The sequence below is a fragment of the Euprymna scolopes genome, chromosome 44 (genome assembly GCF_053919585.1).
Source record: "Euprymna scolopes isolate OS-2025 chromosome 44, ASM5391958v1, whole genome shotgun sequence".
NCBI lineage: Eukaryota > Metazoa > Mollusca > Cephalopoda > Sepiida > Sepiolidae > Euprymna > Euprymna scolopes.
The window spans coordinates 20,213,520-20,236,325 of NC_136525.1; the positions used below are offsets into that span (position 1 = coordinate 20,213,520).

General features: G+C 32.4%; 1 protein-coding gene across 11 annotated transcripts in view; it reads right to left on the minus strand.

The window, feature by feature from the left end:
- The window catches only part of LOC145268724 (uncharacterized), a 132,026-nt gene that overhangs the window by 19,989 nt on the left and 89,231 nt on the right, over positions 1 to 22,806 (minus strand). For all 11 annotated transcript variants that reach the window (XM_080124289.1, XM_080124291.1, XM_080124285.1 and 8 more), the window contains 5 exons: positions 11,279 to 11,626; positions 7,509 to 7,596; positions 4,310 to 4,446; positions 449 to 552; positions 131 to 295 (listed from right to left, as the gene is read on the minus strand). In XM_080124289.1, the coding sequence (XP_079980415.1) occupies positions 131 to 295; positions 449 to 552; positions 4,310 to 4,446; positions 7,509 to 7,596; positions 11,279 to 11,626 (842 nt within the window). The remainder of the gene's footprint in view (positions 1 to 130; positions 296 to 448; positions 553 to 4,309; positions 4,447 to 7,508; positions 7,597 to 11,278; positions 11,627 to 22,806) is intronic.

Below are 22,806 nucleotides of genomic sequence, written 5' to 3' on the forward strand. Positions count from 1 at the left end.
ATTGTGACCATTGGTAAAGCAGTACCAAATGATTTTTTTTAAATTTTCAATTAACTTCCCAACCTTGCAAAAAATCTCCTGTAAAGTAGAAACCAAGTGCTTACAAAAAAGTATGCGCAACGTATCTTACCATGATTGGTTTGCCAAGGAAAGACTTGACTTCTTCTCGTAAATACTGGTAAGCCCTTTGTGCATCTTCGTCAGAGTCAAAAGTCACATACCAATTATCGTTATGGGCAAATTCACAGCTCACAAATTTGGGACAATTCGTGCCAGAAAATAAGTTTTCAACTTCCTGGAGAAAAAAATAAATAAATAAGTAAGTAAATAAAAATAAAAAAGAACTGAGAAATAGAAAAATAGATACAAAGAGAGAAAGAAAAAAAAAAAAACAAAAAAAAAAAAAACAAAAAAACAAATAACAAAAAGAAAAGGAAGTGTCACTCACCTCCACTGGAGTTGTGGCTGGAATTTCTCTAAGTATCACAATGCATCTGTTATGATTTGGTCTGACCTTTTCACCTTTTTCATCAACTTGAACATTTTGACATTCTGAATACAAAAAAAAAAAAAAAAAATGTTTATGTAAAAATATATATACAAAAAAAAAAAAAGCTAAGTGACACACTATAATCAAGGGCATCGTGAAGGTTCCCTTTCCATTAGTTGCTACAGAGGTTTAGGGGAGGGCACAAAATTTCCAGGATTGCCCCAATTCATAATTCTGAGTATTTCGGAAAGGGATATCAAGCGATTTTTTTTGTATTATTTGCATTCTTCAACTCCAACCTCCTTCTTAAGGTTACATCAACTGAAATGTTGTGGAAATGACATTTAAGGAGAACAGTAGTCGGAAGAATCCAAATACAAATAACATCTCAAAAATTAAAAAAAAACGTAAAACCATTTTTTTTTTTTTTTTTTTTTTTTTTTTTTTTTTTTTACTCTTTGGCTGAGATGTAGGAGAGGGCACTATTCCTTTCCTAGAATTACTCCACTTAACCTTGACCCTCACCCTATAATGCTGAGTGTTTAGCAAAGGGGGGGGGGGCCATCAAGTACCATTTCTGACTCCTTGGCATGACTTGACCTTTAACCCTGGTCTCCAGGACGATTAATAAACACTTTAAGCATTATATCAAAGCAATAAACTAACCTCCTTTTTTAAGGACGAGACCTCCTAGAACTGAACAGGACAATATATCTATTTCTTCTCGGACAATGATTCACAAGATGAGTGAAGTAATCCTGAAAATGGAGTGCCGCCTTCCCCTACATCTGTGTAGTAGCTAATAAAACTTGATGAAAAACATAACCTCCTTAACAGAGGTAGAGATCCGAGGATTTTTCGTTCAGCTCCAAAGCTACTCGAGTCTAGCCTGTTGCTGAGGTATATGATCCAATTTCGCTTCAACCTCTACATCTCCCTTCAAGGTTTGAAACGTGCCAGATTTTTTTTTTTTTTTATTGCGCTAAAACTTTATTGACTAAAAATGGATTAGAATATACAAAGTAAAGATTTTTAATTTTTAAACTGAATGACAAGTTTGAATAATGTAGGATAATCAACAATTATGTTTTATATTAAAATATTTGATGATGTAATCACTTACATTAATGCATTAGGTCCTTTCAAATTATTTTTAAGAATCTATAAAACTAGCATGGGTGCCCGGCATTGCCCGGGTGTTTGGAGGTGTGTGTTGAGAAGAAGAAAAAAAGTGACGTCTTTACTATTACAACCACCATCAAAATCTGAAGTGACGTAGGTTTAAATTAAGGCTAGATAATCGAAAAGAGGGGATGACTTTTAAAAATATCAGTGAAAAAAGTGACCCCTCCCTGTAGAAAAGTGCCTAGTTTAGGATGAAGAAAATGTTTTTAGCCAATTTTTCGGTATTTGTCATCTGAAGGGTCGAGCTCCAAAATGATACTGATCTTGTGAAAATCCATCGCCTCTGTCAAAAGTTTTAGGCAGACATGCAAACATACATTTATATATTGGTAGCTCAAATTTTTGACCCAAACCGATTAAAAAGCTTACCCTATCTGAATACCCTTTATGTAAAATTTCAAATGTTTAGACTAGAAATTGTCTGAGTAATTTGGTAGAGACTGCAGAGGTCAATTTTTTTTTAAAAACTTTTACGCCTATTATGACCGCTTAACATTTGTTTTGGGCTCAAATCATGTTATTAAGTTAGATCCATGCCCAAGAAGTCTATATCTAAAATTTCAATTGTTTAAACCCAAAATTGGCGGAGGAGTTTGGTAGTTCTCAAAGGTCAAATTATTCAACTTTGACCCCATAAAAGCCAAATTTCTGGCCGAAAACTGATTACAAAATTTTTACCAAATCTCACTACCCTGTATATCAAATTTTAAGTCAAGACTGAAAATTGACAGAGTTATTGCGTAGGGAAATGTAAACAGACAGACACTTTCACAGATATAGATATACTACTGCATACTCTGAAGAAAAAATAAAATCCTTTTACATTCATGAATTTCTCTCCAAGAATTTTTGGGATTCTCTTAAAAATTGTGAAATTTGATTTGTTCGATGATGCATGAATTTATATAAATTGAGTTTTGCATTAATAAGCCACCAACTTATTGCCAAAAGTGCAAAGTAACGTTTTTATGTGAATTACTTTTCTCCTTACCATAGTATGTAAATTTTATCTTGAATGTATAACTTCTCGATTTTTAAAACATATCAGATGTATAGAAGAGTCACTATTTTGCTTTCTAAATAACTGTTTCAATTTATGTATTATAATTCATTTTTATTCATTACATACAGTTAACTCGTTAGTAAAAAATTTAGCTACCCTGGGACTTAGTGGGTTATTGATGCATTTGTAGTGGCCAAATAGGTTCACATCATTCCGAAATTGTGCAGTTAAGCCAACAAACGGCTAAAGGAAAAAAAATAAATAAATAAATAAATAAAAATAAAAAAAAATAAAAAAATAAATTTTTTTTTACCATAGCCAATAAGTTTTCTACTTAGCTCATTGTGTTTTAAAGTAGTTTTAAATACTCTTTACAGGGTTCGTACAGATTTTCAATGTCCATTTTCAAGGTCTATTCAAAGTTTTTCAAGACATTCTCCAGATGAAAGTCAAGTTTTCAAAACAAAATTTGATATATAAACAATGATATAATAAACCACAAAAACTTAACAGAAAAGTCATTTTCATTTATTTCTCTATTTCATGAAGTAGTTATAAATATCAGAGTTTTTTTACACAAAGTTCTCTAACGTGCAACAAATCTGGTCAACTATTTACAGCTTTTATTTGTTTTGTATTTAATACCAACCATGTGCGATTTCACAAAACTTTCATCCATTCTGTTCCAAACAAATGACTTTTTACATATACACCAATATGGCCGTGGAAAATCATATTTATATTCCCTAACCCATTTATAATTTGGCCAACCAAGCACGATTGAATGTTATTTTCCCCATTGTAGATCTGCGGTGTTCTTTTCATTTTTAGATCTTTAATTTTTGGCATTGTGGATACAAGAGTTACGTCCCTTTATTATAAAACAACCCAATGTTGAAAAACATCAGGTAGTTTTGTGATAAAAGAGACGTTACTCTTGTATCCACAATAATGTTCCTATTTACAACGCCTCCCCACAGGACAGAGTTAGACACCAGGGTCGTTTTCTAACGTGAGGAAACAAAAATAAAAATTGTCTCAGTCGTGAAGGATATATTCTCCAGTGACAGAACAAGTAATTGAAGTGCAGCATCTGAAGAACAGATACTACACTTTGATCTTGTCCCGAAAGCCAAATGTTATGCAATTACAAAACAATGTAATTTGATTTTATTTTCAATATTTAAAACTATTTTAATGGTATTTCTTAAACAATTCAATAGTATTTCGATTTTATTTTTTATATTTCGACAAATTTTTGCTGAATACAAACAATGCAATTTTCAACGTCTTTTCATAATATCTTCCATATTTTCAAGGACCTTTGAAGTCTGCGCTAACCCTGTTCAGTCCATTGCAAATATTCAGGTTTTATGAATTGTTAGCTAACAGCTTGTAAAAAACGAACATTTGCGATGAAATAATAAAAAAGTTATTGGCTGTAGTAAAAAGTTATTTATTGTACGCTTGATTTTTTAAAAACATTTTATGTTTATTGGCACAAACAATCACCCAGCATGTTTGAAAAACATAGCATAAGTAGCAAGGATTGAAATTGTAAAGAATATTAAAAAAAAACTTATTTTCTGTAATAAACAACATTGTCACCATGGACAGTATGATTTACTTACCTCTGAGAACATCTACGACTAAATCCAGGTTACTGGTCAACCTCTGAACCTGACTAAAACTGGCAACAGCTGATATGGCCACATATTGGTCAGCATCCATTTGAGACATCAAATACGTATCCGATGTCAAATTCTCTCTGAAAATAAAAAACCCAAATCATCAGTTGTTGGCCTCATCACCATCATAATCGGGTTAACGTCAATTTTATATATGCACGCATTGAATAGCTTAAAAGAAAGAAAAAAAAAAAAAAGAAAAAAAGGAGAGAAAAAAAGAAAAAAGAAAAAGAAAAAAAAGAAAAAAAAGAAAAAAAAAAAAAAGAAAAAAAAGAAAAAAAAGAAAAAAAGAAAAAAAAGAAAAAAAAAAGAAAAAAAAGAAAAAAAAAAGAAAAAAAAAGAAAAAAAAGAAAAAAAAGAGAAAAAAGAGAAAAAAGAAAAGAAAAAAAAAAAGAAAAAAGAAAAAAAAAGAAAAAAGAAAAAAAAAGAAAAAAGAAAAAAGAAAAAGAAAAGAAAGAAAAAGAAAAGAAAGAAAAAGAAAAGAAAGAAAAAAAAAAGAAAGAAAAAAAAAAGAAAGAAAAAAAAAAGAAAGAAAAAAAAAAGAAAGAAAAAAAAAGAAAGAAAAAAAAAAGAAAGAAAAAAAAAAGAAAGAAAAAAAAAAGAAAGAAAAAAAAAGAAAGAAAAAAAAAGAAAGAAAAAAAAAGAAAAAAGAAAAAAAAAGAAAAAAGAAAAAAAAAAGAAAAAAGAAAAAAAAAGAAAAAAAAAGAAAAAAGAAAAAAAAAAGAAAAAAGAAAAAAAAAAGAAAAAAGAAAAAAAAAAAAAAAGAAAAAAAAAGAAGAAGAAAAAAAGAAGACTTCCGAACTAACTTATCTCTAGCCAGATCCTTCTAAACACTTCCTCGGCCTTCTGCTGTAAAATGAACCTGATATTTCAACTGCTCTGCATCTACTTACATAAAAACTCCGATTCTTTCAAGGTGACCAAACCAACAAAGAATCCTGGTCTACACATCTCCCCATAATGTCCAGATTTAATCTTCCTCTGATGTTATCAGATGCTTGCACAGCCATTGTATCAGCCTAATATTTTTCTCCATGCAACGCATATCCTTAAGCCTCACTCACTAACTAGATTTCACTTTCATACATTGTAGTACGCACACACGATAAGCTCTCCTCTGGGTCGAAAATGGCACCACTCCGCTGGTTAGTAATGGCAAAAGTTCCTTAAATACTTTTCCTCCACTCCTAATCCTGACAATCATATTAGCACCTGCTTAACCAGGCTCTCTAATGGTATCACCAAAGTAACAAAACTTCCTGGTAACATAAATAACTTCACCATCCAAATATTTTCTCCACATCTGAGTTCATTCATCTCCATAGTCTTACACACAAACTTGTTATACTTCCAATAATTCTACTGCACTTTGTGTACCCAATGCTTGCAGATATAGATTTTATTTATAATATATATATATATATATATATATATATATATATATGTCATATGGATTTTTATCCGCCAACTGTTTCATGACTGCGCATGCGGGTTTGTGAAACATGACAGCTCCTCTATGTTACGGAATAAGTAGGTTTGAAACCACTTTATAAAGATAGTGTAAAGCTGATCTAATGGTTATCATATTTGACTCACTGTCTTTAAGTTTTGGTTTCCATGTCAACTAGAGTATTTTTTTTTTTAACTTACAAGTGAACTTTAGAAAAACAATACTTGGATGCACGTCTCAGTTTCTTATTTTTTTTTTGTTTTGTTTTTTTTAAAAAAGGAATTTAACGTTAAGTTTAATACTTATGGTATTTCTGTTTATAATAAAAAATTTGCATTAATTAAAACAATTATGCAAATTTTACGACTGGGAAATGCTGCGAGGCCTGCTAGCATATATAAATAAAAAAAAAAAAAAAAACAGGTGCTCTCAAATCCCTTCCCTACAAACTGAGCAGGGGAACTTTGCTCATTTTAAGGAGTTTTGCTGTTTAGTTATGTAGCATGTCATTTTTATTAAAAATGGCATCCTACATAACTAAACAGCAAGTTTTAGATTAAGGAAAAAAATAGGAAGGAGTGGGAAGAACATCATTGCCAGCATAATAGTCAATAAAATAATATTTTGTCTGGCAGTAACAATTTTTATATTTATTTTTATGTGCAAAATTTGTCTCATTCCAAAAAATTACTTTTAGAATTGGAAAATATGGCATTAATAAATTCCCAACTAAAAAAAAATGCCATGACTGGAAATTGAAACAGAAGCTTTGAAATATTCAGTTTTACATTCTATAAACTAATCTGCTTGAACTTAAGATTCTTAAACATAGCAAAATAATTATAACTTTAGCATAATGTAAAATTTATGACATGTTTCAAAACAGGACATACATCATAAAAAAATAAATGGGTAAACATTTGAATAGTTCCAAACAATGTAGTTTGCTTTACATATTGGCATTAAAAATAATTTAATACATACAACTTGGTTGTGTAATTTAATAATTGTTCCAAATTTGTATTGAGAAAAAAAAAAAAAAAAAATTTTTTTTATTCATACGTGTTGCTGTCCATTTTTTTTTTTTTTTTTTTTTTTTTTTTTTTTTTTTTTTAATATATTCAAGATAGGCTTCAGCGAATTTTTATCTCTCATCTTATTAATTAAACGTAGTGGGGAAAAAAAAAAAAAAAAAAAAAGAAACTCAGCTAACAAATTGTTTATTTGTTTTTGTTTTTAAAGCTTACCCATGAAAAGATCTTCAGTGGTGTTAGGTAAATAAGAAACGGTATTAAGACACTTGAAAAAAAAAAAAAAAAAATGATAGTAATAAATAAACAAGTTATTTTATATTAGATAGCAGGGGGTGGAGGGTGTGTGCCTAAAAAGGCTGGAGAAAGGTGGTGGTGGTGCAAGTTGAGAAATCATGTGACCATTACTAAACTGTCTCTCGTTCTCTCATAATATCGAAATAACGAAACTTTTGTTTAATGGTAATGACTCAACAGACCATAAGTATGCATAGTGTATGTATATATATTATATATATATATATATAACATAGAAAATTATCTTCAGTTCATATGAACTTTATTTGTAAAACAGTTTAAATCCTGTTAGCAATCTTGAAACAAGTTGTTTTAAGAGAATTTTTTTTTTTTTTTTTTTTTTTTGGAAAGCAAAGGAACTTACCGAGAAAAATAGTATTCCAATTGACTTTTGAGCATTTTCCGAATCTGTTCATCCGACAAGGTGCCATCAACTTGGGCCGGACTTTCATCTAAAAACAATAAATAAACAAAAAAAAAATAATTGGAAATTGTCACACTAGCAACACAATAGTTTGAACCTGAATCTCTAAATAATGAAACGAATAACCACAATTTACTCCTATGCAGCTACCAATTTGATGTGTTCATTACACGTTGAACTGATGTGCTAAGATGGATATTCAGGAGTGTCACACATTTCAGGATGATTTGGCGCTCACATTTTTAGAGTTCCAATATAGTTTTTTCTTTCTCCTCCACTTTTTCGAGAAATTTTTTAAAAGAAACAGTTTTTAAGCTGTGAAAGAGCATAAAAAATGTTAGGTAGTAAATAAACTAAAGAATGAATTCCAAAGTATAAATCGGTCATAGTCGGCTAACATAGTTTTTAACTTTGGGTGTAGTGCTACCAGAAACGATAAGACAAATCAGTTCCTTCACTTTCATTGCTCTTCAGTATTTCTATTGTGAAGCGATTTATTGAAATAAAAATATATATATATAAAAAAAAAAAAAAAAAGATTGAAAAATATACAATAAAAATTAACAAAATTATACAGATATTGATAACGAGGGCTAGGACAACAGCATATTCTTTTCATTGTTTTGACTCGAGTATATACCCAACACAGTTAATCAACCAAGAACCCCAGCACTCTATATAAAAGCATATAAGATATCAACGGATACACATTCGAGAGTCAAAACAATGAAAAGAATATGCTGTTGTCCTAGCCCTAGTGATAACAACTAGTTTTTATCTGCACTTTTAATAACAAAATTAAAAAACTAAGTGTTCGTTATTATTTATTCGTTGATAAAAATAAAAATCATCTAACTCCCTCATTCCATAAGTTATTTAAAAGTTTTAAATCTTTACTGCATAATTAACGGGGAGGTGTGGGGGGGGGGGAGAAAGAAAGAAAAAAAGATAAAGCAAAATAAAGAAAACCAACCCAATACACACATCATTACTGATGATCCAAATTTATGTTTCAAGACCAAAGTTGAATTCCTTTTAGTAATTGGGAATTTTCTAGCAATAAATCGGCTTATGCAAGTGCTGAATCAGCGATATGTTGAAGTTAATATCCCTAGGAATTTTAAACCTATATTTTTATGTGTGTGTATGTATATATATATATATATATATATATATATATATATATATATAACACATGCCAAGCTTTTTTTTTTTTTTTTTTTTTTTTTTTTTTTAAAGACACATCACAGAACATGCATCTATGAATGTCGAAGATGCAAAGAAAGCAATTCTGAAGTTTTTGAGATGAGAGGTGAATGTTTGCTTTATTTTGATTAATCGGACAATTATTCTCCTCTTAGGTGTTATTGGAACAACGTTTCTGTTGCTGCACCCCGCGACCTTCTTTTAATACTTTAAGAAGGTCGTTGGGTGCGCAACTGAAACGTTGTGTCAATAACACCCATTATGAGAATTGTCCGATTAATCAAAATAATACAAACATGCAAAGGTTCACAAAGTGTTATTTCTATTACAAGGAGGAGCATCGAAATTCTTTCAGTCGAAAGAAACTCATTCCTGTGCAAGTCACATGTTAAAAGCACATTTAAAACTAAATAATATGCATTGATCATTTTGTCGATTCCTTCCATAAAAAGTTTGCAAGCCCAAAAGTAAGGGGACGTAAATAAACATTAAATATTTTTTTTAGTAACTTTATAGTCACTCCCACATTGCAGCACATCTGATGTTTCTCTACCAATCAATGAGGACTCAGACTCCATGGCCTGAACCTCATTTAGAAATGAATTGCTAATTGGATTTGACCTTGAAAAGTTGATAGACTTTATTTTATAAAATGCATGAAATTAAAATGTCATATTGTAAAAAAGAGCCCTTGATATTGTAACACGTTTACTGATATTAAATATACCAATCAGATTAATGTAGTCTCAGAGTGAATGTAATAATTGTGGGGGTCTATCCTCCAAACCATACGAGTTTCTGTAGATACTAACAGGGATGTGACAGAAAGAGAGAAAGATAAAGCAAGAGAGATTTTACATAATGGCATGTGTTGGGTGTTTTTTTTTTTTTTTTTTTTAGGCATTGACCTCCGAACTAACCTATCTCAGAGCAGATCTTTACCCCTCATTCTCAAATCCACTTCCTTACGTTTTCCTTGTCCTATACATGCTTTTTCAATGCCTCTGCATCTAACGCTAGAACACTCATCTATTAATTCAATGTGACCAAATCAAATAAATCTCCTCTTGTGGACACGGGCCCAAAATTAATCTTCCTACGATCATTCAATGAGTGCCATTAAGACTCTCACTACACATTATCATAACTACAACACACATGCACACTAGCGGAGCTACCTAACATTGCCCATGTAAGGTAAGGTAAGTTTTTGTTTAGTGGCACATCAACCCTATAGGTCATTCCATGCCATGAAATGTGAAGAGAATATTCTTCATTTGAGACTTTAGGTAATAGATTGTTTTTAATTAAGATTTAGTATTTCTAAGTCTCTTTTCTAGTTTTTTCTTTTCAAATGCGTTCCAAAAGTTTAATTTTTCTTAGAAAATCTAATATTTTATAAGGTTTTTATTTTTTTATTTTTTAGAAAAACTAATATTTTATAAGTTTTTTTTTTTTTTAATAGAAAATCTAATATTTTATTAGGTTTTCTTAGAAAAGCTAATATTTTATAAGGTTTTCCAAATAGTGCTTGAAGGTTTTGTTCCTTGAAATATTTCACACAAATATTTATATTTTTTTTTGCATCCCATTAATACGTGTTTAATGGTTAGTGGATGTTGACGTGGATGTATTAGTCTTGAATGACCAATTCGAATTCTGGTAAATATAGTGTCTACTTTTCGTATTGGTATTATGGCTCTGTCTTGTCCAATATTCGGTTGTATTTCTCTAAGTTTTGTTGTTTAGTTGTTCATTCCATAGTTTTTGCCATTTGGTTTTTATGTAGGAGTTTATTTTGTTTTTCCTATCTGTGTATGGGATTTTCATTTTTGATAGTCAGATTTGTTGTCCTTAGCCAGTTTGTCAGCTTCTGAATTTCCTTTTATGCCAACAGGACTCGGTATCCATGCTAATATTATCGTTTTATTTTCCTTTACTTGGTGTTGGTATATTTCCATAATTTACACGATGTACGGATGGTTTGTGTTCCTTTCTTTCAATGCCATTAAGCTGGACATGGAGTCACTGAAGATAAGGAATTTATTCTCGCTAGACTCTCGGACTAGTTCTAGAGCCATCTTAATAGCCTGTAACTCTGCGGTGTATATAGAGGCACCGTCCGGTAATCGGACTTGCTTGTGTGTGTTAAGCATTTTTGCTGCTGCTCCTAGTCTTTCAGTTATTTTTGAGCCATTTGTATAGATGGTTTTGTATGCGGAATATTTATCCCTAAGTTCAAGGAATTTGTTTTGATAGGTTTGGTAGCTAGTCTGTTTTTTAGCTGTTAGTGTAACATCTATTGAAACTACCTTTCCCCTCTCGCTGATCATATACACGTACATTTCTTTTATACAATACATTCAATAAGTATACATTTTTTTCCAAATTAGAACACTGAAAAAGCGATTTTTGTGATATGACATTTTTGTATATATATCATTATTTTTTTTTTTAATTAGGTTGAATTATAAATAACCAAAAATTTGAAATGAGAAGGTTACCTTGCAATGTAGCAGTTTCAGTCTGTGTCGAATAAATAAGTGGACTTGAGGTGGTAGGAATGCCAGTGGTGCCAATGATAGTGCCAGCACTAGCCGTGCCAGCGCCGGCACCCCCACCCCCGCCACCACCCGCAGGTCCAGTGTTAACAGCGCTTACTATCTGGTCAGTGACTGCGGCAGGGGGCGGGGCAGGTGAGACAGGCAGTAATGGGACGGGCCCAGTGACGGTGGCTGCGGGGGTAAAGTCAGCAGAGATGGGCTGCAGTGGGGGCTCCGAACCGGCAGCTGGAGAGAACACCCTACTACTCCCTTCCAGTTTGTTTATGTCACCATTTGCAAACTGATAACCTACGAAGAGAAAGAAATGTGTAACAATGAAACAGATATGTGAATAAAAGTGCGAGGAAAAGTTCAGAAAAATCTAGAGGGAAAGAGAGAGAGAGAGAGAGAGAGGGGAAGAAAAAAAAAAAAAAAAAAAAGGGGCATATTGCCATCTATAAATATAAGTGAAAATGTGTGTGTGTGTGTGCACTTATTTTGTATGTTCGGCGAAGTCTTTTTTTTTTTTGGGGGGGGGGGGGCGAATTCTTAGAACTTTTTAATATACTCATAGATTATAATATTTCCGATTTACAAAAGGAGGCCGTCTATCTTATTTGAACGACTTTTACACGCTATTTCTTGCTCTCACATGTTTGTTAGTGTCTTTCATATATAAAAGCGAAATTAAAAATCGAAAGCGGTGTTTTTGGCCTTTCATGCCAGCATTAAGCAATCAGCTTTTATCAATCCGGGTGGAAACCTCTCATATCAGACAATTGCCATCCATTTAGACCCTCCCTTTTTTATGGGGAGCTGGTTTTCTCCAACATCTTGGGGAAACAAACAAATAGGACAGCTGGCTTGAAGCCAGAATTAACCGTGTGATTTCCATTCCTCTATGGCGTGGTGTTAACTTAGACGTCCGTTAAAATACCCGCCCTTTTTTAATCGTTTAAATAAAACCGTTCTCATTTCCTCTGCCCTCTTAGCATAGTGGTAACATGTCATGTTTTCTTTTTCGACTACGAGCCTACCAAACTTTTTTTCCTCACACACACACACACCCCCGGGCAATGCTGGGCACCTCCTGCTAGTCTATGATATAAATCTCAATTGTCGGTTTGTGTGAATGTATGTATGTCTGCTAAAAACTTTTGACACGCACGATAGATCCTCACCAGATCAGTATTATTTTCAAGCTCGACCTTTCGGACGACAAATATCGAAACATTGGCCAAAAACATTGATTCCTTCACCCTCAACTGGGCAGTTTTGTACAAAGAGGGGTCGGTTTTTGTGTCAACATTTTCGCAAAGTCATTGTCTTGGTTGAATTGACTACACTTAATTTCAACACTTTGGACTTCCGGTCAAGCAATGGAGACATCGGCTAAGACGTCACAGTTTTTATAACCTTCCCCCCCCCCCCCCAACAATACCTCTTTCCACCCTGGCTACCAACTATTGTTTTGACCTCCCCCCCATCGTTCTTTATTACACCACCTACACACACACAACTCCGCTAATACCATTTTTTTTTTTTTTTTTTTTTTTTTTTTAATTATTATCATTAAAAACACCTCTCTGCACCCAGGCTGCTTACCGGAGTTCCTTACTACACCACCTTTCCACACCCAGGCAACGCTGGCCACCCCCACTAGTGTAGTTGTAAAGGGGGATACTACTTGGGATCATGTCTAATAGGAGACTGGGGAGTTGGGCAGTGAGATGTCTGTTCACAGAAAATTGAACTTTCTGCAGGTTAATACAGGAAAGCAAACAAGGAAGGAATTCCAAAGTCTTGCAGTCAGAGGGAAGAAACTATTAAGAGTACAAGACTTTCTGGCATCTAGGGATCGCAACAGTGAAAGGGGGAGGCAGGGAGTTTTTCTGTTTAGTCGAGAGGACACAAGTGCCGAGTTCATCATAGCACATTCTATAAAAAAAAAAAAAAAAAAAAAAAAAAAAAAAAAAAAAAACAGGCACGGGGAATTTGCCATTTTGCAGTTTAGACTAAAAAAACAAAAATATAAATGTTACCAAAGACAAGATAAATTACTTTTCTAGCTACCTAGATCAAGTTTTCTTTTGGGGGGTTTAACTTATTTTAAAGTGTTTATTTCAAAACACAAGTAATGTTGAGTGCTTAAGTTACAAGAACAAAATGGATGACATGAGACGGTCATCTGGGGAATTTCGATAATTGCTAAAAACAAAAATTAACAAAATACTGATCGAAACCTCTCCATAAATATTAGTTACATTTATTGGGTGGGTTTCTATCAGTATTTCTACTTATGTTTGGAAATAAATGAACGCTGTAAAATTATTTTAAATCACAAAAAACTCTGAGGTAGGTAGAAGAGGGACTGATCTTGCCTTTGGTAACATTTAATTATTATATACTTGTTTTTATTTATCACTTTTTCCATTTTGTTGTCTATACTGCTAAATGCCTGGAAAATTCTTAAGTGCAGAAAGTAGCCCACATAACAAAACAAACAATGGTAAGTTGAAATAGAAAAAAAAAAAAAAAAAAGCCATAATACCTTGTTAATTTTTTTTTTTCTTTATTATAAAATTTTTTAAACAATAAAAAATGTGGTAGTACCAGTGGAAGCTTGTACAGCACAAAATAGTCATGAAGGATCAAGGAGTATGGAGAGGGTGGGTAGACTTGAACTGCAGAGAGACTTATTGAAACTCATAACATCCAAAATATGTAACTACAGAATGCATATATTTGGTAGTTAAACGTAAATTCTATTTTTTTTTAAAACAAATTTTATATAAGAAAAAAAAAGAAAAAAAAAAAAAAAATCTTATTAAAAAAACAAAACAAAAAAAACCCCCAAAAACAAAAGACTGCAGGAACGGTATGTAAAAGAGACTAATATTGTTCAAGGGCAAATAGTCATATAGGTCACTTTTTGCATGAACTCCCAGCAATGCCAAAGTTTACAGCAAGTTAGGATTACCCCACCCTTTCCCTCTCCTGTTGTAATAATGTCAAAGCCTTGCCATGTCATTCTTATGTCAGACATGCTGACATTTTTTTTTTTTTTTTTAACCAAATTTGATCTTAAGGTTAAGGTTCTCCAAATTAATAAGCAAGAAGGGTTCAAGAGGACAAGTCACTTATTTGACCCGACCCTTCATTAATCTTTCAATAAACACAATTATGAAAATTAGCTGGGTTGCCTTGAATACAACTATTAGATTCATTCATTTAAAATACTATTTTTTTTAAAGGCGGACTTTAAAAATATTTCACATAGGCAATGTAATTATTTAAATAATCCCTATCTCTACTATTATATAAAAGGAAACTGTGTGCAGGAGTTCATTGCCTGTAGACTCCAGTGAAATTTCACACAAATGTATTTTATATATCTGGCAATGTTCTTAGATAGGTTTTGTAACAAAATGTCTTCAATAAGTATTGAGAATCAGAAAAAATCCGATGAAAGAGGGAAGTGGTGATTTTGACTGAAGTTAACACCTTACACAGCCTAACATCGTGTTTTTGAGAAGTTTTATCACCACACAAGCAGAAAGGGCAGGCATATAAAATTCACAGTAGGTTCTTTGATATGACAGGTGTGCATTCGAAATAAATGTTTCTGTTTAGAGCACAATTCAAAGGAGGATACTTGACTTTTGTACTTTAAACTTTGATTCAAGCTGTTATTCATATACAACAACTAGCCTGGCTGCCCGGATGTTTGGAAGTGTGTATTGAGCCAGAAAAAAAAAGAGTGGTAGTAGGAAAACAAGCAGGCTCGAACTCGTATCGCGAAGGAGGAAAAGAATGTGAAAAAAAAAAAAAAAGTGATGCCTTTGCTGTTGCGCCCATCACCAAACTGGAAGTGGTGAAGATTTAAATTAAGGCTAGTCAATCGAAACGAGGGGATAACTTTTGAAAAAAAAATTGGCGAAAAAAAGAAAAAGACCCCCTCCCTGTAGAAAAGTGACCAGTTGAGGGTGAAGGAATTAATATTTTTAGCCAATTTTTCGATATTTGTCGTCCAAAGGGTCAAGCTTCAAAACGAAACCAATCTCGTGAAAATCCGTCGCCTCTGTCGAAAGTTTTAGGCATACATACAAACATTTAAACAGACAGGCGAGATTTATATCATAGATCATTATATCATCAATAACAGGTTCTCTACAGTTCAATGGAGACTACAATGTATTGTGGACTAAGTCATTGCAGGGAGGCAGTGAAGCATCCTCCTGATTCACTGCGATGGGTCTTTAACTAGATTAGGCAATCAATCGATTTGATTGAAAAATAAATGATTTCACTAATTTGGATGACAAAAACTTAGTGTGAAATATTTGTTAATCACCATTCAATCCTGGGCAACATCAAGTCTCCCTGTTAGTTTGTATATAATTATAGCCAATAACAGGCTACAACAATAACAAACGTACACTTGGTTAGTCAGAAGAAGCAAAGTTTGATTTGTTATCTTAAATAATATTTGGGCTTGACTAGATTTGCATACTTGTCATTTGGGTTGCGTTATATTGCCTACAACAACAAAAACAAAAATTGGCTAGTCAAGTCAGAACTAAAGTTCGATTTGTCAGCTAAGATGCTACTTAAGTCTGACTGAAAATCTAACAAGGAAATTAGATTTGCTGCATTTGCGTTTTTTTTTTTGTTTTTTTTTTAAGCACTCATTGAACATACAGGCCAGATCCATAAATAGTCTCATGATTTCCCTCAAGAATTAAAACAAATTTCCTGTCTAGCTTACTTGCCATAAATGTTTTTATACCATTACTAATCTCTACTTATATATAGAATATCAGTCTAAGGCCCTGTATAAAGATTCAACTAATGTCTAGCTTAAAGGGGTCTTAGATTGAAAATATATATAATAGATGATGTAGACATAAAGAAATTTGTTTTAATTATACAAGATTTCATTTTACTTTGGAGTTCTCAGAAATAAAGGGCCCCTTCCTGGAGCTAATACTTGACCTCTATACGAAATCAGAGAAATATTCCATTAAAGTTCTTCACTTTTCAAACACCAAGTTAGTAAAGTTCATAACATTATTTCCCTCTCCCCAACTGACCATTTAAATATGTTAAAGTATTTTTTTGTGGCCTCTTGATCATACCGAATTTGAGGACAAGAATTCATCTAGTCAGGTGGAGCATCCAGTTTTGTGCCATTACTTAAGGTTATTAGCATTCAGTAAGGTGTGAAGTTGCTAAGAAGGTGGGATTTGTTTGTAGACATGACAAATCCCACCTTCTTAGCAACTTCACACCCTACATGTGATACAACCCTCTCAACACTAACTCACAACTAGTACATTGAACACTATTTTACTTTATTACTTTTCAAGCAGATCATCATAATTTTTAATTATCTATTTCACTCCTTTGAGATTATCTCATCCTCCTCATACCTTTAATTACCACACTTTATTAACTGAAAAATTCTTAGAAATGTAATTACGGTCAACCTTCAAATTCCCCATCTTCTATATCTATGCGTAATATTCTCCAAAAATCATTAAACCTATGTAGCTAAAAAACTCTAGATGTCCAAAACCACTATAAAATCCCACTTTCCTAGAGATTCCACACCCTTCAAAATTCATCTCCTAATCTATTTTAACACTGCCCTATAATCTAACACCCCTATCCCCAATCATTTTCACAGTCCCTTAATTCTAGGCAAACTGGAACACCATTTTATAATGCCTACTTTAATAATATTTCTCAAAACCCATTTATTCTTATTTTAATTTTTTTTATCTATTTCCCTTTCTTCTCTACTTCAATTCTAAAATCTCCCCAACAGAATTTATAACTTGTTTTTCTACCCAAAGAGATTTTATATAAGCTATATTGAACGTATTTGTTTACCCATTTGAACTGGATGCATCTTAGCTCCTTCTGTGTACCCTCACTACAGTCGTCGTAGGCGATTGCTGACTTTAACTCCATTTCAGCTTTGCAACTTGTGCAGGTCATCATCTAGAATCCAACAAACTTTTTTGATATGCTCAATGATCCATTTTTTTTCTCTTTCTTATCCCTACCTCAGTCTCTCTTGCCTTAGCTTTCTAATTTTATTTCATTTTTGTTGTGCCCCCCCCCTCCCTCCCAACTTTCCTTCATTCCATTCCCTTGGTTTTTAATATCCATATGTAATCAGGAAAAACCATATCTTTCCTTTTTATTTTAACTTGAATCATCTGATGATATGGATGGATAACTTATCCTATCTATTGAAACAATTTGTAATGAATTAAGTTAATACACTTGAGGTTGTAATAATAAAAACATATTTGCTCTACTAACGTATTGAGCATTTCAAAATATCAGAGATATTAATTACTTTAAAAAAATTGTAAATAATAAACTCCAACTAATAAAGTGAGTGCCATGAATAGAAAATAACCAAACATTGAGATTTCTAGTCTGATGTTCTACCAACTCACCTATTTTAACTTTCTTATAAAATAGACCTTAAAACATTACCTTAAAATAATTATAGCTTTGGTGTGATTTCATACGGGGCTCTACATTGTGAGTAAATCACTTGCATTGCGAGTGATTTTTCTAGTTGGTGACTAAAAATAAAAATTATCTTTTTGGCAACTGTTTTTTTTTACCGACAACTCTTCTAATAGCGAATGAAAAATGTTTTTTCAACTTATATTTTCTTAAAATAGCAAAGTCAAATTATTTAAACAGTAAAACAGTAATAGAACAATATACTTTTTCCTTTTTTAAACGAAGGCTTTTAAAAGAAATATCTCTAAAATGAAATTGATCATGTGGTATTATTTTGTAAAACTTTGACAGTAGTCGGCTTCTTTTGAAGTTTCAAAAAGAATATCATTGGAATAACATTAGAACTACACATGCTAAGTGGTGGTTTGCGGTTAAGGTCTTCAGAAAATTAAAAAAACAAAAACAATTATTTTGCTATCTCTTAAATACAGCGTTATATTTAACTTAAGCTACTACTGGGTAAGTCAATTTTCAAATATTTTTTTTCTTTAAAAAATTTACATTCTATTAAAATATTCAGCTAATGAAGCAAGAAAAACTAAAAAACCATGAACTTTATATAAAAAAACAAAAACACGTGTTGATGCTTCTTCCATATCTTAAAAACTATTTGCCGGCCCCAATTTTGAATGTAATATTTGTTTATAACACCCGAAATTCTATGAAAATTAAGGTTTTAAAGGCAAGTCATGTGGTAGTGTATTATCGACATTCACCCCCCCCAAAAGTCTTTCCGAAATTATCCGCAATTTTTAAAAAATCCATTTCCATCTAATTTTAAATTGTCCGCGAAAGATTACTACGCCTATGTGATAAGTCACTTTAGTACGAGTGCGCGCACACATACAGCACACAAATAGCCTTGGTGTTTGGTCGAGCATACCTTGATGGAAGCTGTAAAATGGCCGAAAATAGTCTGAGGGTTCAGAGGTGCATACCCACTAGCGTAGCTAAGGGGGTGGGGGGCGGGGATGCGATCCGCCCCAGGTGACAGCCATAGAGGGGTGACATCCCCCCCTTTTTCCCGGCCAAGCTAAAGTGCAAAAATAGTCGGAAATAGAATTTATTTATTATATATTATGTAATTTTTAAGTTTTAATTAAAAAAAAATCTTTTTAGAATATTATAAACTCTTAAAAACATTAGTCATTGAAAAATCTTTTTTGCTGATTTTTATTGAAATCATTTGATGACATCTCATTTTTTTAACTGTGTAAAATGAGGATTATATATATATATATATATATATATATATATATATATACACACACACACACACACTGTAAATCAACAGAGTAGTAATATCTAAAAACAAAAAGATTTAAGCTATTTATTCAAGTTATATTTGATAAAATTGAAACTGAATAAAATTTCTGAATTTCCTCTTTTAATTTTGTCTATCTCATAATTCGAAAATTAAAAAAAACATCTAATATTATTGGTTTATTCATAACAGTGAAATAGCATTACATTGCTCTGGCTAGTAAATTAAAATATTTAGTTGTTAAAGGTCAACTAAAATTAAATACGTCCGTAGAGCCCTGTTTATGAGTTATGTCAAGTTTCGAAACAAAAATTCAGACAAGAGCATTAGCAATAAATAAGTAGGTACTTGAATGGTTTTGGACTAATTTAACATAATTATGCTGGTGTTAAAATAAATAAATAGTTCATCCATAATTTTTTTTACTTCCTCTGTGATAAGAGTTCTTGTAAGGAAATTGCCAGTAGAGTCACTAAATGTAAGGCATTGGTCACCGAGTAAACACTTTATTAGCTTTCAAACTCACTGAAAATATGCAAGTTAATTTGCTCCTGAGATCACAAAGCAGTATATAAATTAGATATTTACTATTGTGTAAACTTGAAGCTCAACTTTTAACATTAATTTAGATATTTTTTTTTTTTATAATAGTTCCAGGTATACACATATTTTAAATGTATCTTGCTTTCAAGTGTTGCTAGCACCTTGCTAGGTATCATCTATAATATAAACTTCACCTGTCTGTTTAGATGTATGTATATATGTTTGTATGTCTGCCTAAAATTTTGACGAGATCTGTATCATTTTGAAGCTCAACCCTTCGGACAACAAATATAAAAAAATTGACCAAAAAAATTAATTCCTTCATCCTCAACTGGGCACTTTTATTTATTTTTTTTTTTACTAGGAAGGGGCCACTTTTTTAAACTATATTTTCGAAAGTCATCCCCTCTTTTCGATTGACTAGCCTTAATTTAAACCTTCACCACTTCCAGTTTGAGCTTGCCTGCCCGCCTACTACAATTTTTTTTTTTTTTACATTTGTTTTGATCAACACACCTCCAAATACTCAGCATCCAGGCTGGTATATATATAAAAAAGAGTAACCTTGTATGTGTAGAGTAGTCTATGAACCTACTGTTCATTTTTGGTTTACGAACTTCAAACTTGAGATTATATATATATATATATATATATATATATATATATATATAACGATTTGAACGCGTGGAATAAAGCTGATTAAGGGTCAAAATTGAAAAAAAAAATTAGAACTTAGCAGATGCAAATTAAACGTTACTTTTCTGCATGTGCAACTATACGCTTACACTTTAAAAGTTTTTATATGTGTACTAGTGGAGGGAGGGGGGCAGTTTTAGTAAGTAGTTAGGATCGAACCCAAAGCCTTCAGGCGAAGGTGGAAAAGAAAGTGTGCACAAAACCGGACACATTACCCGCTCGGCCAACAAAGAGCAACTGAAACACACCCATTGTCCAGATTGAATAGCAATTGTCGGATATAAGGAGTTTGGCCCAACATTGATCAAAGCTAATTGCTTCTGGACGTTCCCCGGTGCAATTGCCAGGAACTGCCACAGCTTTGAATTTTCGGTTTTATACAAAAAAGCTGAACGAACACAAGACGGGCTGAAATAGCAATAATTTTGTAAAAATCGACGTGAATAAAGCTAGATGCAACACGCGTTCGCAAATCGTACATATTATGATCTAGGGGCTATATAAACAGTACTAAGCGATAAGAGAAAACCCTGTGAGAAAAATAATTTAAAGTTAAGGTGGTTACCAGCATAGCATTTGTGTGTATGTATATATATATATATATATATATATATATATATATATATATATATATATATATATATATAAAAATAAATAAATTGATAGAGACAGGCGTATTGTAATATAACGCACATGCACACATGGGTTTGTCGATGTGTTTAAAGATCTCAGTACGCGTTTGTCCACTGGCCCGTAATGCGCAACTGTGAAATAACTGCTTTATCTATAAATGTGTACATTTGTGTTAAGAATAAGTAGGCATGTTTTAATGTGTAATAATATAGACGACAAACCAAGAAAGAGATAAAGATATAAATATATATAACAAATGTTACCAAAGGCAAGATAAGTTACTATTCTATCTACATGGATAAGTTTTTGTGTTCTTCCTTTTAAAGTGTTTATTCAATTAGAAACAGTTTGGGCTGAAATGCTAACAACAAGTTGGTGGACATGAGATTGTTATTTTTATTGTCTTGATAATTGCTCAAAACTCGAAAATAAAAATGGTAAAAATCCATATCACTGCAACATTTCTTTGATGGATTTTTATCAACATGGTTTTATAGTTGAGTTTTGAACTATTCTCAAGACTCCAAAGGTGGCAGCCTCATGCTCACAATTTGTTTGTTATCGTTTTAACTTGAGCTCTTAGCACAATTTGCGTTTCAACCGAATAAACGCTTTCAAATAAGTTAAAACATCAAAAACATATCCAGGTAGTAGAAGAGTGACTTACCTTGCCTTTGGTAACATTCATTTGCTATGTATTTGTTTCTTGACCACTTTTTTAGTTTATTGTCGGTAAGTAAATCATACCTGAATAAACATTCTTATCGTATAATCCTCTAACGTTTATCGAAGACATTAGAAGCGACATCTGCCGACATTGTAATTAATTTTTGTTATCTATTAATTAGTGGCGGTCATCAATTTAGCTACCTTCTGGGATAATGTAGCAGCAGACAAATTAAAACTACACAGGTTGTTATTTTTGCCGTCAAACTTTCATTTTTGATATGAGCTCTGTTTTAACCACATACATAAATTGCTCACTTCTTCATGCAGAGAAATTTCAGAAAATAAATGAAAACTTTTAGTTTGTATTATTAACTAGACTGGGTACCCAGCATTGCCCGGGTGTTTGGAGGTGTGCGTTGAGCAAGCAAAAAAAGGGGGTAGTAGGCAGGTAGGCTCGAACCCATACCACAAGGGGGGGGGGAGAAAAGAAAAAAAAAAGGAAAAAAGAAAAAAAAAGGAAAAAAAAAAAAAAGTGACGTCTCCTTGTAGAAAAATGGTTACTTATTAAGGGTGAAGGAGTTAATGTTTGCAGCCAATTCTTCGATATTTGTTGTCCAAAGGGCTGAGCTTCAAAATCCTACCGATGTGAAAATCGGTCGCCTCTGTCAAAAGTTTTAGGCAGACATACAAACATTTAAATAGACAGGCGAGATTTATATTACAGATGAAGTTTAGTGTCTGTTAGAAATTATGTCCCCCTTACTCATATGCATAGTCTTGAGAGTTTCACACCACACTAGATAAACTTACGTTATTTATCAGTTTTTGGCCAGTTTGTCAGCTCCTGGAGTGGCATACCAGTATTAACTTTTAGCTGGTTATCTTCTTGTCTATATATTCTTTAGAAACACGTGCCAAAGTATACACGCTCTTATGACTGTGGGTTTTATAATTAAACAACCACTTGCTAAATCAACAAAGTTTTATTTATTTTACAGATGATAATCTAACAAGTGGGAAAGTTTGGGTCAGTATGGAGTGAGTCAATCAACGGCAAAAGTGTGTCACTAGCTTTTCTAATCTGTCTGATTGTTTTAGCTTACATCTATATAAAAATTACATTGATTGGAATTAC